The sequence below is a fragment of the Oncorhynchus clarkii genome, chromosome 5, assembly GCF_045791955.1.
Source record: "Oncorhynchus clarkii lewisi isolate Uvic-CL-2024 chromosome 5, UVic_Ocla_1.0, whole genome shotgun sequence".
NCBI classification, from domain to species: Eukaryota; Metazoa; Chordata; class Actinopteri; order Salmoniformes; family Salmonidae; genus Oncorhynchus; species Oncorhynchus clarkii.
In genome coordinates, this window is record NC_092151.1 from 48,473,884 (window position 1) to 48,490,424 (window position 16,541).

The following is a 16,541-nucleotide window of genomic DNA, read 5'->3' on the forward strand; positions in this document are numbered from 1 at the left end:
CATCTTGAAGATTGGAGGGTTTGGTATAAAGGTTACCTGTAAAGTGAGGGGGGCACTGGCAGTTGTAGGTGTTGACCCCATCCACACACAAGCCACCATTCTGACAGTTGTGGCCTGGGCAGTCATCAACGTTGTGATCACAATTCTGACTTGTAAATCCTGAGAGTGAGTGAGAGAGAGAGCGTGAGAGTTGAGAGAGGGGGAGAAAGAAGAGACAATAGGGAAAGAAAAGGGAAAAAGAGACATGTCATTCATAGAAACCAGTAACAATTTCACTACACATAATTCAGACCCACCTTTCTTCTTATTGTTACAATCCTTTATAACCAGAGATAAGATCTGCATATTCCCATGGCCATCTGCTTGAATCTACAGCCTACCTCGTTGTACGTTTCAAAGGCTCCCTGCAGAGTGTGTAGCCATTTTACAAATCAAAACTCAGGTTAACGATCAACCCAAAGCGGCGTAGGTTTCCTGCTCGCCTCACTCTCTGTCTGCATTCTATCACAAAGATACACGAGAGTGGCACGCCGTGGGTTACATTTTAACTCTTAGTTAAATGTTAAAATGCATGCACACACACATTTATCCAAACCGTCCTTCACTCAGAACCTTTAGGATTGGTCTACGGGTGACTGAACTTTGATTCCCACTGAAATCTCAACCTTTAGGCCAACAACACCAACTGCATGCTTCACTATCATCAGGAGGAAGGAATGAAGGAAAAATCTGGGAATACCGTCTGTTTCTGAGCCGCTGGGAATGAGGGAGTCTCGGCAGCTGCATGCAGAACTCCACAGCAGAGCCACAAACAGACACAACCACCATGCATGAACCACCATTAAGGCTGTGGAGGTCATGACATTCTTTTCAGCCGGTGATTTGTCATGCAAATAACTGCCGGCCTCACGGTAATTGACCAATAATGACCATAAACACATTTAGCATCTCCTGGCTACCATGAATAGCCTACAAACCACTGATGCAGACCATTGGAACAATTACATGAATCCATTTAATATAGACTACACCATCACAATAAATCCATTATTTATTTTAGACAGAATTAAATAAACATGATATGAAGAAAATGTAATCTATTTCAGACGAACAGAATATAATATTCTGAGTTGTCCTTATGTTAGGCCCTGATCTGGCTATGCCATATGGCTGTGGGCTAAACAGTTCATTTAACAGACAAGATTTGTTTAGAATTGTATATTATTTTATAGGATGAAGAATACAGTTGAACATAGCTGAATAAAATAGAAAGGATATTTTCTCCAAAAGATTTCAGAGGGAATGCGCACATGCAGCTATTCTGTGTTGAGCAGTTAACAAAGAAACAGGTCCTCCTAAATGCCTACGTTTTTAATATTACAGTGCATTCGGAAAGCATTTAATTTTTCCACATTGTTACGTTACAGCCTTTTCTAAAAATGGATTCAATATACAGTTGAAGTCGGAAGTTTACATACACCTTAGCCAAATACATTTAAACTCAGATTATCACAATTCCTGACATTTAATCCTAGTAAAAATTCCCTGTCTTAGGTCAGTTAGGATCACCACTTTATTTTAAGAATAATAGTAGAGTGATTTATTTCAGCTTTTATTTATTTCATCACATTCCCAGTGGGTCAGAAGTTTACATACACTCAATTAGTATTTGGTAGCATTGCCTTTACATTGTTTAACTTGGGTCAAACGTTTTGGGTAGCCTTCCACAATAAGTTGGGTGAATTTTGGCCCATTCCTCCTGACAGAGCTGGTGTAACTGAGTCAGTTTTGTAGACCTCCTTGCTTGCACACGCATTTTCAGTTCTGCCCACAAATGTTCTATAGGATTGAGGTCAGGGCTTTGTGATGGCCACTCCAATACCTTGACTTTGTTGTCCTTAAGCCAATTTGCCACAACTTTGGAAGTATGCTTGGAGTTATTGTCCATTTGGGAGATCCATTTGTAACCAAGCTTCCTGACTGATGTCTTGAGATGTTGCTTCAAGATATGCACATCATTTCCCCCCCTCATGATACCATCTATTTTGTGAAGTGCACCTTTCCCCTCTGCAGCATAGCACCCACACAACATGAAGCTGCCACCCCCGTGCTTCATGGTTGGGATGGTGTTCTTCGGCTTGCAAGCATCCCCCCCATTTCCTCCAAACATAACAATGGTCAATATGGCAAAACAGTTATATTTTTGTTTCATCAGACCAGAGGACATTTCTCCAAAAAGTATGATCTTTGTCCCCATGTGCAGTTGCAAAACATAGTCTGGATCTTTGGGGGCGGTTTTGGAGCAGTGGCCTCTTTCTTGCTGAGCAACCTTCCAGGTTATGTCGATATAGTACTCGTTTTACTGTGGATATAGATACTTTTGTACCGGTTTCCTCCAGCCAGCATCTTCCTTTGCTGTTGTTCTGAGATTGATTTGCACTTAATGCACCAAAGTACGTTCATCTCTAGGAGACAGAACGCGTCTTCATCCTGAGCGGTATGACAGCTGCGTGGTCCCATGGTGTTTATACTTGCGTACCATTGTTTGTACAGATGAACGTGGGACATTCAGGCATTTGGAAATTGCTCCCAAGGATGAACCAGACTTGTGGAGGTCTACAACTTTTTTTCTGGGGTCTTGGCTGATTTATTTTGATTTTCCCATGAAAAGCAAAGAGGCACTGAGTTTGAAGGTAGGCCTTGAAAAACATACCCAGGTGCACCTCCAATTGACTCAAATTATGTCAATTAGCCTATCAGAAGCTTCTAAAGTCCAGACACAATTTTCTGGAATTTTCCAAGCTGTTTAAAGGCACGGTCAACTTAGTGTATGTAAACTTCTGACCCACTGGAATTGTGATACAGTGAATTATAAGTGTCATAATCTGTCTGTAAACAATTGTTGGAAACATTACTTGTGTCATGCACAAAGTAGATGTCCTAACCGACTTGCCAAAACTATAGTTTGTTAACAAGAAATGTGTGGAGTGGTTGAAAAACGAGTTTAATGAACTAAGTGTTTGTAAACGTCTGACTTCAACTGTATATTTTTCATCCATCTACACACAATATCCCATACTGACAAAGCAAAAACAGGTTTTTAGAAATGTTTGCAAATTTGTTAAGCATAAAAAACAGAAATACGTTATTTACATAAGTATGCAGACCCTTTGTTATGAGACTCGAAATTGAGCTCAGGTGCATACTGTTTCCATTTATCATCCTTGATGTTTCTACAACTTGATTGGAGTCCACCTGTGGTTTATTTAATTGATTGGACATGATTTGGAACGGCACACACCTGTCTATATAAAGTCCCACAGTTGACAGCGCATGTCCGAGCAAAACCCAAGTCATGAGGTCGAAGGAATTGTTCGTAGAGCTCTGAGACAGGTTTGTGTCGAGGCACCGATCTGAGGAAGGGTACCAACACATTTCTGCAGCTTTGAAGGTCCCCCAAGAACAGTGGCCTCCATCATTCTTAAATGGAAGAAGTTTGGAACCAGCAAGACTCTTCCTAAAGCTGGCCACCCGCACAAACTGAGCAATCAGGGGAGAGGTACCTTGGTGAGGGAGGTGACCAAGAACCCAATGGCCACTCTGATAGAGCTCTAGAGCTCCTCTGTGGAGATAGGAGAACCTTCCAGTAGGACAACCATCTCTGCAGCACTCCACCAATGAGGCCTTTATGGTAGAGTGGCCAGATAGAAGCCACTCCTCAGTAAAAGGCACGTGACAGCCCAATTGGAGTTTGTCAAAAAGGCACCTAAAGTACTCTCAGACCATGAGAAACAAGATTCTCTGGTCTGATGAAACCAATGTTGAACTTTTTGTCCTGAATGCCAAGCGTCACATCTGGAGGAAACCTAACACCATCCCTACAGTGAAGCATGTTGGTGGCAGCATCATGTTGTGGGGATGTTTTTCAGCAGCAGGGACAGAGTCTAGTCAGGAATCAGGATCGAGGGAAAGATGAACGGAGTACAGAGAGACCCTTGATGAAGAGCACTCAGAACCTCAGACTGGGGCGAAGGTTCCCCTTCCAACAGGACAACGACCCTAAGCACACAGCCAAGACAACGCAGGAGTGGCTTCAGGACAAGTCTCTGAATGTCCTTGAGATCTCTGGAGAGACCTGAAAATAGTTGTGCAGCGACGCTCCCCATCCAACCGGACAGAGCTTGAGAGGATCTGCAGAGAAGAATGGGAGAAACTCCCAAAATACAGGTGTGCCAAACTTGTAGCGTCATACTCAAGAAGGCCTGAGGCTGTTAAAAACTTCTTAGGGCTGAGATCCAGCTAACGGGAACAATATGACAACAGCCAGTGAAAGTGCAGGGCGCCAAATTCAAAACAATAGAAATCTCATAATGAAAATTCATCAGACATACAACTATTTCACACCATTTTAAAGATACACCTCTTGTTAATCCCACCAGTGTCCGATTGCAAATAGGCTTTACGGCGAAAGCCCCACAAACGATTATGTTAGGTCAGAGCCAAGTCACAGAAAACTACAGCCATAAATCAGAAATAGAGAGAGAATTAATTACTAACCTTTGATGATTTTCATCAGATGACACTCATAGGACTTCATGTTACACAATACATGTATGTTTTGTTCGATAAAGTTAATACTTAAATTAAAAAAATCTCAGTATACATTGGCGCGTTTTCAGTAGTTTCAAAAACATCCAGTGATTTTGCAGAGAGCCACCTCAATTTACAGAAATACTCATAATAAACATTGATAAAAGATACAACTATTAGGTACGGAATTATAGATCCACTTCTCCTTAATGCAACCGCTGTCAGATTTCAAAAAAGCTTTACGGAAAAAGCAAACCATGCAATAATCTGAGTACGGCGCTCAGAGCCCAAACAAGCCAAAAAGATATCCACCATATTGTGCAGTCAACAGAAATCAGAAATAACATTATAAATATTCACTTACCTTTGATGATCTTCATCAGAATGCACTTCCAGGAATCCCAGTTCCACAATAAATGTTTGTTTTGTTCGATAATGTCCATTACTTATGTCCAAATAGCTACTTTTGTTAGTGCGTTTTGTAAACAAATCCAAACTCACGAAGCGCGTTCACTCGGAGCAGACGAAATGTCAAAAAATTCCGTTACAGTCCGTAGAAACATGTCAAACGATGTATAGAATCAATCTTTAGGATGTTTTTAACATAAATCTTCAATAATGTTCCAACTGGAGAATTCCTTTGTCTTCAGAAATGCAATGGAACGCGAGCTAACTCTCACGTGAACGAGCGTCACAAGCTCAAGGCATTCTGGCAGAGACCTGACTCTTTCCCCTCTCATTACAGTAGAAGCATCAAACAAGGTTCTAAAGACTGTTGACATCTAGTGGAAGCCTTAGGAAGTCCAACATGACCAATATCCCACTGTATCTTCAATAAGGAATGAGTTGAAAAATGACCAACCTCAGATTTCCCACTTCCTGGTTGGATTTCTTCTCAGGTTTTTGCCTGCCATATGAGTTCTGTTATACTCACAGACATCATTCAAACAGGTTTAGAAACTTCAGGGTTTTCTATCCAAATATGCTAATACTATGAATATATTAGCAACTGGGACTGAGTAGCAGGCAATTTACTCGCGGCACTTTATTCATCCAAGCTACTCAATTCTACCCCAGCCATAAGAAGTTAACGCTGCCAAAGGTGCTTCAACAAAGTACTGAGTAAAGGGCCTGAATACTTATGTAAATGTGATATTACATTTTTTATTTCTATACATTTGCAAAAATGTAAAAAAAAAACTGTTTTTTCTTTGTCATTATGGGGTATTGTGTGTAGTTAGATAAGGGGGAGAAAAACAATGTAATCAATTTTAGAATAAGGCTGTAATGTAACAAAATGTGGAAAAAGTCAAGGGGTCGGAAAACTTTCCGAATGCACTTTCTGTTGAAAGGTGAACCTTTGCCCCAGTCTGAGGGGCGATAGGCTAATTACCATACAAAAAAAAAAGGCATGACTTGGATCAGACTTGGATCAGTAGCTTCTTTAAAGAAATACATAGTGCCTACAGTCAGAAGGAAAGGCAGTCCGTGCAATTTGGGAAGATTATTGTTGAGTTGCAACGGTCTGAAAAGTTGAGCGGCTAAGCCAGCCATATTGCAATATTTCATAATACAATGCAGGAAAATATAATTTGGTAAGCAAATGGTTATTGCTGTAAAGAGAACACAATAAAAATACTAATGTCGTATCAAAATTCTCAACTTAATTGACCGAACAACAGTATAGCCTATATTATTGGCACAGAACATATTCACTATTCATCATTGTTGGGTCAGTGCTACTTAAAGGTTTGCTTTTTACAATTTCCTCCTCCAGTTTAGATGAACGTCATATTCTGTGTCTCGCCTTCTCTTAGGCCTATTATATGGTCGTTTTTATTGTATCTACTTGTCAGTATCAGTCGAGTAGGCCAACTTGTAATTTGTTGAATAAAAAAGATTATGCTAATGTCTCCAGTCATATGTGTAGTAGAATTTTACGAAATGTGTTTTAAAAAGGCAACATTTTCCCATGCAAAGAAAGAAATGTACAGTATCCAATATAGCCTAGGCCTAATCTACACTATAAGTGCTCAGCTATGCATTGAACGGTCGTTTTTTGCGAACAGTGATTGAGTTATATTATCAGCCTAAATTATGACCATCCAATCTACTCATCACTTTACAAACAGTATGCTATCTTACATAAGTCTGCAAATGCGATTATGCATGGAATGCTTTTTTATTAAGGGGAATTTTTATGGTGAAAATTTGCTTCACCAAACTTGAAACTCACGCGCCGCCTATGTATGCCAAGTTGTAAAGCGGATTCATGTGATTCATTTAGAAAATGTAACAACAAATATAGCAGCAAAAGAATCCTGGGATCACTTGTTAAATAGTGGCCATCCAAAACTCTATTTTCAAATGCGATTGCGCAATGACTGGGCTTAGAAGAACACGTTTCACTAGGCTCTGTAGGCTATGTGCTCTGTAGGCTATGTGCTCTCTAACTGTGTTCCAGGGGTCTTGGGCCTATAGGCTACAGTGCCGTGAAAAAGCACTTGTACCCTTTCTGATTTTCTGCATTTTTTGCATATTTTTTTTATGCTGAATTTTTATCAGATCATCAACCAAAACCTAATATTAGATAAAGGGAACCTGAGTTTACAAATAACAAAACCAAAAGTATACTTATTTTCTTTATTTAATTAACAGAGTTATGCAACATCCAATTCCCGTGTGAAAAAGTAATTGTCTCCTGACACTCAATAACTGGTTGAGCCAACTTAAAGCTGCAATGACTGCAACCAAATGGTCCCTGTAGTTCTTGATCAGTTGTGGAGGAATTTATCACAATACCACCCCCATGCTTGACCGTTGGTATGAGGTTCTTACTGTGAAATGCAGTGTTTGGTTTTCGCCAGACATAAATGGGACCCACCTCATCCAAAAAGTTGACAAGAAGCACATGGATGATCATCAAGACTCTTGGAAGAACGTTCTATGGACAAATGAGTCAAAAGTATAACTTTTTGGACAACATGGGTCCCATTATGCCTAGTCAAAGTCCAGACCTAATCCCAATTGAGATGTTGTGGCAGGACATGAAACGAGCAGTTCATGCTTGAAAACCCACAAATATCGCTAAGTTAAAGCAATTCTGCATGCAAGAGTGGGCCAAAATTCTTATACAGCTATGTGAGAGACTGATCAACAACTACAGGAAGCATTTGGTTGCAGTCATTGCAGCTAAAGGTGGCAAAACCAGTCATTGAGTATAAGGGGACAATTACATTCTCACACAGTGGAACTTGAGTTGCATAACATTGTAAATTAAATAAGTATACTTTGTTATTTGTTAACTCAGGTTCCCTTTATCTAATCTTTGGTTGAAGATCTGATAACATTAGGTATAAAGAAATATGCAAAAATAGAGAAAATCAGAAAGGGGGCAAATACTTTTTCATGGCACTGTACATTTGGAGTTATTTGGTCACTTTAATTGTGATACAAACCTTAATAACAGAAAAGTGTTTTTGAGATTCTTCAAAGTAGCCATGCTTTGCCTTGATGAAAGTTTTGCACACTCTTGGCATTCTTTCTTCACGAGGTAGTCATCTGGAATGCATTTAAATTAACAGGTGTGCCTTGTTAAAAGTTAATTTGTGGAATTTTTTTCCTTCTTAATGTGTTTGAGCCAAATCAGCTGTGGTATACAGAAGATAGCCCTATTTGGTAAAAAAACAGGTCCATATTATGGCAAGACAGTCCATCATTGCTTTACATGAAGGTCAGTCAATCTGGAAACTGTCAAGAACTTTGAAAGTATCTTCAAATGCAGACGCAAAACCCATCAGGCGCTATGATGAAACTGGCTCTCATGAGGACCGCCACAGGAAAGGAAGACCCAGAGTTACCTCTGCTGCAGGAGATATGTACATACGAGTTACCAGCCTCAGAAATTCCAGCCCAAATAAATGCTTCACATAGTTCAAGTAAGACACATCTCAACATCAACTGTTCAGAGGAGACTGTGTGAATCAGGCCTTCATGGTTGAATTGCTGCAAAGAAACCACTACTAAAGGACACCAATAATAAGAAGAGACTTGCTTGGGCCAAGAAACACGAGCAATGGACATTAGACCGGTGGAAATCTGTCCTTTGGTCTGATGAGCTCAAATATGAGATTTTTGGTTCCAACCGCTGTGTCTTTGTGAGATGCAGAGTAATTTAACAGATGATCTCTGCATGTGTAGTTACCACCATGAAGCATGGAGAAGGAGGTGTGAAGGTGCTTTGCTGGTGACACTGTCTGTGATTTATTTAGAATTCATGGCACATTTAAACAGCATGGCTGCCACAGCATTCTGCAACATTACGCTCTCCCATCTGATTTGCGCTTAGTGGGACTATCATTTGTTTTTCTATGGGGCAATGACCCAAAATACACCTCCAGGCTGTGTAAGGGCTATTTGTTCAAGAAGGAGAGTGATGGAGTGCTGTATCAGATGACCTGGCCTCCACATCGCCTGACCTCAACCCAATTGAGATGGTTTGGGATGAGTTGAACCGCAAAGTGAAGGAAAAGCAGCCAACAAGTGCTCAGCATATGTGGGAACTCCTTCAAGAATGTTGTTAAAGTATTCCTCATGAAGTTGGTTCAGAGAATTCCAAGAGTGTGCAAAGCTGTCATCAAGGCAAAGGGTGGCTACTTTGATGAATCAAATACAGTGGGGCAAAAAAGTATTTAGTCAGCCACCAATTGTGCAAGTTCTCCCACTTAAAGATGAGAGAGGCCTGTAATTTTCATCATAGGTACACTTCAACTATGACGGACAAAATGAGAATAAATATCCAGAAAAATCACATTGTAGGATTTTTAATGAATGTATTTGCAAATGATGGTGGAAAATACGTATTTGGTCAATAACAAAAGTTTCTCAATAAAGTTCTCAATTGGCCCATTCCTCCATGCAGATCTCCTCTAGAGCAGTGATGTTTTGGGGCTGTTGTTGGGCAACACGGACTTTCAACTCCCTCCAAAGATTTTCTATGGGGTTGAGATCTGGAGACTGGCTAGGCCACTCCAGGACCTTGAAATGCTTCTTACGAAGCCACACCTTCATTGCCCGGGCGGTGTGTTTGGGATCATTGTCATGCTGAAAGACCCAGCCACATTTCATCTTCTTGCTGATGAAAGGAGGTTTTCACTGAAAATCTCACGATACATGGCCCCATTCATTCTTTCCTTTACACAGATCAGTCGTCCTGGTCCCTTTGCAGAAAAACAGCCCCAAAGCATGATGTTTCCACCCCCATGCTTCACAGTAGGTATGGTGTTCTTTGGATGCAACTCAGCATTCTTTGTCCTCCAAACACGACGAGTTGAGTTTTTACCAAAAAGTTATATTTTGGTTTCATCTGACCATATGACATTCTCCCAATCTTCTTATGGATCATCCAAATGCTATCTAGCAAACTTCAGACGGGCCTGGACATGTACTGGCTTAAGCAAGGGGACACGTCTGGCACTGCAGGATTTGAGTCTCTGGCGGCGTAATGTGTTACTGATGGTAGGCTTGGTTACTTTGGTCCCAGCTCTCTGCAGGTCATTCACTAGGTCCCCCCGTGTGTCTGGGATTTTTGCTCACTGTTCTTGTGATCATTTTGACCCCACGGGGTGAGATCTTGCGTGGAGCCCCAGATCGAGGGAGATTATCAGTGGTCTTGTATGTGTTCCATTTCCTAATAATTGCTCCCACAGCACATTTCTTCAAACCAAGCTGCTTACCTATTGCAGATTCAGTCTTCCCAGCCTGGTGCAGGTCTACAATTTTGTTTCTGGTGTCCTTTGACAGTTCTTTGGTCTTGGCCATAGTGGAGTTTGGAGTGTGACTGTTTGAGGTTGTGGACAGGTGTCTTTTATACTGATAACAAGTTCAAACAGGTGCCATTAATACAGGTAACGAGTGGAGGACAGAAGAGCCTCTTAAAGAAGAAGTTACAGGTCTGTGAGAGCCAGAAATCTTACTTGTTTGTAGGTGACCAAATACTTATTTTCCACCATAATTTGCAAATAAATGCATAAAAAAATCATACAATGTGATTTTCTGGATTTTTTTTCTCTATTTTCTTCTGTCATAGTTGAAGTGTATGATAAAAATTACAGGCCTCTCTCATCTTTTTAAGTGGGAGAACTTGCACAGTTGGTGGCTGACTAAATACTTTTTTGCCCCACTGTATATTTGGATTTGATCGTTTTCATGCCTACCAGGAAGGCTATACTCCTGTTGTAAAGCGAAAGCAATGTGCTTAATATTAGGAATGTTGAGAAATAAATATAGCAGGCCTAGCCTGCAGAAAGCTGATGGGATCCTCTCAAATGCATAGTCTATATAAATGTTGCGCAACATGAGCTCATGGGCTCTCATCAAGTGTTTGATTTTATTTTCGATTGAATTTGTATTGATGTCAGAGTGATTAGAGGGACAACAGATCCCGGAGTACCAGGCCATTAGCAACTGGCAGTTAGCAAGCACTAGTAGGCTACTAATGACCACCAGTAGCATCAGAGCGCAGTTTTGGAGAAGCCTAGTTACTGTGACTAAACGGTCAGGTGGAATTTGACTGCGGTCATGACTCGTGACCGCCGGTGTAGCGGTAATACTTTCACCATAACATCCCTAACCACCATTAATCACTATCTTACACAATAGCTCTACAACTGTAGTTCTCCCACCAAGGGGGAATCCCAATTGGCTTGTCAAACCGTTTGGAAACAGAAAACCTGTGTGATGTGTTTGTGTGTGTGTGAGTAGTTATCAGGGGGAACCCAGCTAGCACATAACGTACATTGAACCATATGTTTCTTGGAGTTTGGTGAGAGCATGCTTGTCCTATGATTATTTTGCACACAACCTTTGCATAACTTTCTGGGAATGGTGCAGGATAGTTGCTTGGCCTTAGAACATTCTCAGCACATTTAAGGAACTTGACAAAAATATATATATATTTTTTCTGTAATTCATTACTTTCGTAAATGTTCAAACATGGTTACCTTTCATTTAAATTTTGGTAATATTCAAGGAAAGTTCTCCAACTGTTTTGACTTGAAACAACGTTCTTCTGTGGGAATTTCAGTAGTTAGCCATAACGTTTCCTACAGGTTTCCTCATGGTTCTATTTAACCTCTTGGATCTCTGGGGGCGCTATTTCATTTTTGGATAAAAAACGTTCCCGTTTTAAGCGCGATATTTTGTCACGAAAAGATGCTCGACTATGCATATTCTTGACCGTTTTGGAAAGAAAACACTCTGAAGTTTCAGAATCTGCAAAGATTTTGTCTGTAAGTACCCCAGAACTCATTCTACAGGCGAAACCAAGATGATGCATCACCCAGGAATTAGCAGAATTTCTGAAGCTCTGTTTTCCATTGTCTCCTTATATGGCTGTGATTGCGCAAGGAATGAGCCTACACTTTCTGTCGTTCGCCCAAGGTCTTAGCAGCATTGTGACGTATTTGTAGGCATATCATTGGAAGATTGACCATAAGAGACTACATTTTCCAAGTGTCCGCCTGGTGTCCTGCGTCGAATTCGGTGCGCAATTGCCAGCTGCTTCCACTTTACCATTTGATTCAGGGGAGAAAGCATGTGTCCAAGAACGATGTATCAATGAAGAGATATGTGAAAAACACCTTGATGATTGATTCTAAACAGCGTTTGCCATGTTTTCAGTCGATATTATGGAGTTAATTTGGAAAAAAGTTCGCGTTTTGAGGACTGAATTTTCGGTTTTTTTTTGGTAGCCAAATGTGATGTATAAAACGGAGCTATTTCTAATACACAAAGAATCTTTTTGGAAAAACTGAGCATCTGCTATCCAACTGAGAGTATCCTCATTGAAAACATCAGAAGTTCTTCAAAGGTAAATGATTTTATTTGAAGGCTTTTATGTTTTTGTTGAAATGTTGCGTGCTGGATGCTAACGCTAATGCTAACGCTAAATCCTTTGTTTGCTAGCTACTGTTACACAAATTATTGTTTTCCTATGGTTGAGAAGCATATTTTGAAAATCTGAGATGACAGTTTTGTTTACAAAAGGCTAAGCTTGCGAGATGGCATATTTATTTCATTTCATTTGCGATTTTCATGAATAGTTAACGTTGCGTTATGGTAATGAGCTTGAGTCTGTATTCCTGATACCGGATCCGGTATGGGGAGTTCCAAGAGGTTAAAGGCATGTTTTCAGAACCTCCCAGCAATCTATACATTTACGTTCCCAGAACAGGAAACATTTTCCCTTCCGTTTACAGAACATTTAAAAAAGTTATGTTTTACAGGTCAGGAAACTCCTGGTTTCGTTCCCGGAACCAATGAGAAACCAAAAACGTACGTTCCCACAACTTCCAAGGAACTAAATGTGTTAGCTGGGAAAAGTCTGCGCAATAATATCCTGCCAGCAGAAACCAGAGACTAGCAATGCCCTATATCCACCAATCACATCCAAGCTACAACAGCTCTCTATTAATCAATTCCTGACAGTACCTCTTTGGTAAACACAAATTATTGAAAAGTCAATGCCAGGCAGGCTCAAACAGGCACAGATTAAGAATTTTAATAGATTTGAGCAAAGGGGTGAAGGGTTACCTGGCAGGCAGCTGCAGTCATAGGTGGTGTCCCCCTTCTGCACGCAAGTGCCCCCACTGTGGCAGGGAGAGGGGTTGCATGGCATGTAGGGGGTCTCGCAGTTGGCACCCGTGTACTCCTGGGGGCAGCGGCAGTGGTAGGAGCCCACCTCATTCACACACATGCCCCCGTTGCGACAGGGTGACGACATCTGGGCACACTCATTGACGTCCAGCTTGCAGGTCTGGCCATGAAAGGCGGGCAGGCATGCGCAGATGTAGTGGGACTCGAAGGGTGAGCATTGTCCACCGTTGGCACAGGGGTTGGATGCACAGGGGTTGGCAATCTGGCATGTCTTCCCTAGAGGAGGAGGATAGGATGACAACAAAGAAAAACAAACAATGAAATAACATCAAACATACCTGCATGAACAGTATTTCATTTGGTCACTTCATTTAGGCCATACCCAGCTAGCACATAATGTTCTGAAAACCATATGTAACCAACTGTAAATTTCGGTGTTCCTCAAGGTTCTGTTTTAGGACCACTATTGTTTTCACTATATATTTTACCTCTTGGGGATGTCATTCGAAAACATAATGTTAACTTTCACTGCTATGCAGATGACACACAGCTGTACATTTCAATGAAACATGGTGAAGCCCCAAAATTGCCCTTGCTAGAAGCATGTGTTTCAGACATAAGGAAGTGGATGGCTGCAAACTTTCTACTTTTAAATTCGGACAAAACAGAGATGCTTGTTCTAGGTCCCAAGAAACAAAGAGATCTTCTGTTGAATCTGACAATTCATCTTAATGGTTGTACAGTCGTCTCAAATAAAACTGTGAAGGACGTCGGCGTTACTCTGGACCCTGACCTCTCTTTTGAAGAACATATAAGACCATTTCAAGGACAGCTTTTTTCCATCTACGTAACATTGCAAAAATCAGAAACTTTCTGTCCAAAAATGATGCAGAAAAATTAATCCATGCTTTTGTCACTTCTAGGTTAGACTACTGCAATGCTCTACTTTCCGGCTACCCGGATAAAGCACTAAATAAAAACTTCAGTTAGTGCTAAATACGGATGCTAAAATCCTGACTAGAACCAAAGAATTTGATCATATTACTCCAGTGCTAGCCTCCCTACACTGGCTTCCTGTCAAAGCAAGGGCTGATTTCAAGGTTTTACTGCTAAATTACAAAGCATTACATGGGCTTGCTCCTACCTATCTCTCTGATTTGGTCCTGCCTCCTAATTGTCCCTAGAATTTCTAAGCAAACAGCTGGAGGCAGGGCTTTCTCCTATAGAGCTCTATTTTTATGGAACGGTCTGCCTACCCATGTCAGAGACGCAAACTCGGTCTCAACCTTTAAGTCTTTACTGAAGACTCATCTCTTCAGTGGGTCATATGATTGAGTGTAGTCTGGCCCAGGAGTGGGAAGGTGAACGGAAAGGCTCTGGAGCAACGAACCGCCCTTACTGTCTCTGCCTGGCCGGTTCCCCTCTTTCCACTGGGATTCTCTGCCTCTAACCCTATTACAGGGGCTGAGTCACTGGCTTACTGGGGCTCTCTCATGCCGTCCCTGGAAGGGGTGCGTCACCTGAGTGGGTTGATTCACTGATGTGGTCATCCTGTCTGGGTTGGAGCCCCCCCTTGGGTTGTGCCATGGCGGAGATCTTTGTGGGCTATACTCAGCCTTGTCTCAGGATGGTAAGTTGGTGGTTGAAGATATCCCTCTAGTGGTGTGGGGGCTGTGCTTTGGCAAAGTGGGTGGGGTTATATCCTTCCTGTTTGGCCCTGTCCGGGGGTGTCCTCGGATGGGGCCACAGTGTCTCCTGACCCCTCCTGTCTCAGCCTCCAGTATTTATGCTGCAGTAGTTTATGTGTCGGGGGGCTAGGGTCAGTTTGTTATATCTGGAGTACTTCTCCTGTCCTATTCGGTGTCCTGTGTGAATTTAAGTGTGCTTTCTCTAATTCTCTCTTTCGGAGGACCTGAGCCCTAGGACCATGCCCCAGGACTACCTGACATGATGACTCCTTGCTGTCCCCTGTCCACCTGGCCGTGCTGCTGCTCCAGTTTCAACTGACCTGAGCCATAGGACCATGCTCCAGGACTACCTGACATGATGACTCCTTGCTGTCCCCAGTCCACCTGGCCATGCTGCTGCTCCAGTTTCAACTGTTCTGCCTTATTATTATTCGACCATGCTGGTCATGTATGAACATTTGAACATCTTGGCCATGTTCTGTTATAATCTCCACCCGGCACACCTAGAAGAGGACTGGCCACCCCACATAGCCTGGTTCCTCTCTAGGTTTCTTCCTAGGTTTTGGCCTTTCTAGGGAGTTTTTCCTAGCCACCGTGCTTCTACACCTGCATTGCTTGCTGTTTGGGGTTTTAGGCTGGGTTTCTGTACAGCACTCTGAGATATCAGCTGATGTACGAAGGGCTATATAAATCTATTTGATTTTGATTTGATGTTAGAGCTTGGTGATAGCATGGTTGTCCTATGGTTATTTTGCATACAACCTTCCCACAACCCCCTGGGAATGGTGCAGGATAGTTGATTGGCTTTTGAACACATTTAATGAAAAAAATAAACGTTATTTTCTTGGTATCCCATTAGCCTGGTTGCAGTCTCTGTTCAGCTACTACATTCCACTCCTATCATTTCCCAAAGAGACTGGCCTTTTGGCAATCTTCAAATATGAACATTCTATCATTAATGAGCTCGAGGAGATCAGAGGATTTGATCCTGATTCAATAACCCTCACAGCTATCATCCAATCACAATATTTATGCAAATTCAATTGAGAGGAAAACGTAAACTTAATTTATACATTTGATTGGAAACATTGTAACATTGGGCATGCTGACAAAATACATGTGTGTGTGTGGCGTGTGGAGAACAGAAGATACCCGTTCATTGCATTTTTACCACCAGCCAATGTGATCACATCACACCAGAGAAGCTCTTGCCATTGAAACTTCCCTGCCAGTTCATTGTGAAAGCAGTAGCCTATTTTATATCCAGCAAGCAAGAGCAAGGTGCCTCTTTCCTCAAATAAATGTATTTGCTCAAAATAAGTAACTATATTGCTACTTCTGGTTCACGAATTGGGCTAGGCTACTGGTTCAATAGCTATAGAATTTACTTCCGGCGCCGACAGAGATGGCCGCCTCGCTTCGCGTTCCTAGGAAACTATGCAGTTTTTTGTTTTTTTACGTGTTATTTCTTACATTAGTACCCCAGGTCATCTTAGGTTTCATCACATACAGTCGAGAAGAACTACTGAATATAAGATCAGCGTCAACTCACCATCAGTACGACCAAGAATACGCTTTTCGCGACGCGGATCCTGTGCTCTGCCTTAC

General features: G+C 41.6%; 1 protein-coding gene across 2 annotated transcripts in view; it reads right to left on the reverse strand.

Moving 5' to 3' along the window:
• The window catches only part of LOC139408955 (neurogenic locus notch homolog protein 1-like), a 75,091-nt gene that overhangs the window by 35,053 nt on the left and 23,497 nt on the right, over positions 1-16,541 (reverse strand). For both annotated transcript variants that reach the window (XM_071153486.1, XM_071153484.1), the window contains exons 4-5: positions 13,183-13,521; positions 37-159 (exon numbers count right to left, since the gene is read on the reverse strand). In XM_071153486.1, the coding sequence (XP_071009587.1) occupies positions 37-159; positions 13,183-13,521 (462 nt within the window). The remainder of the gene's footprint in view (positions 1-36; positions 160-13,182; positions 13,522-16,541) is intronic.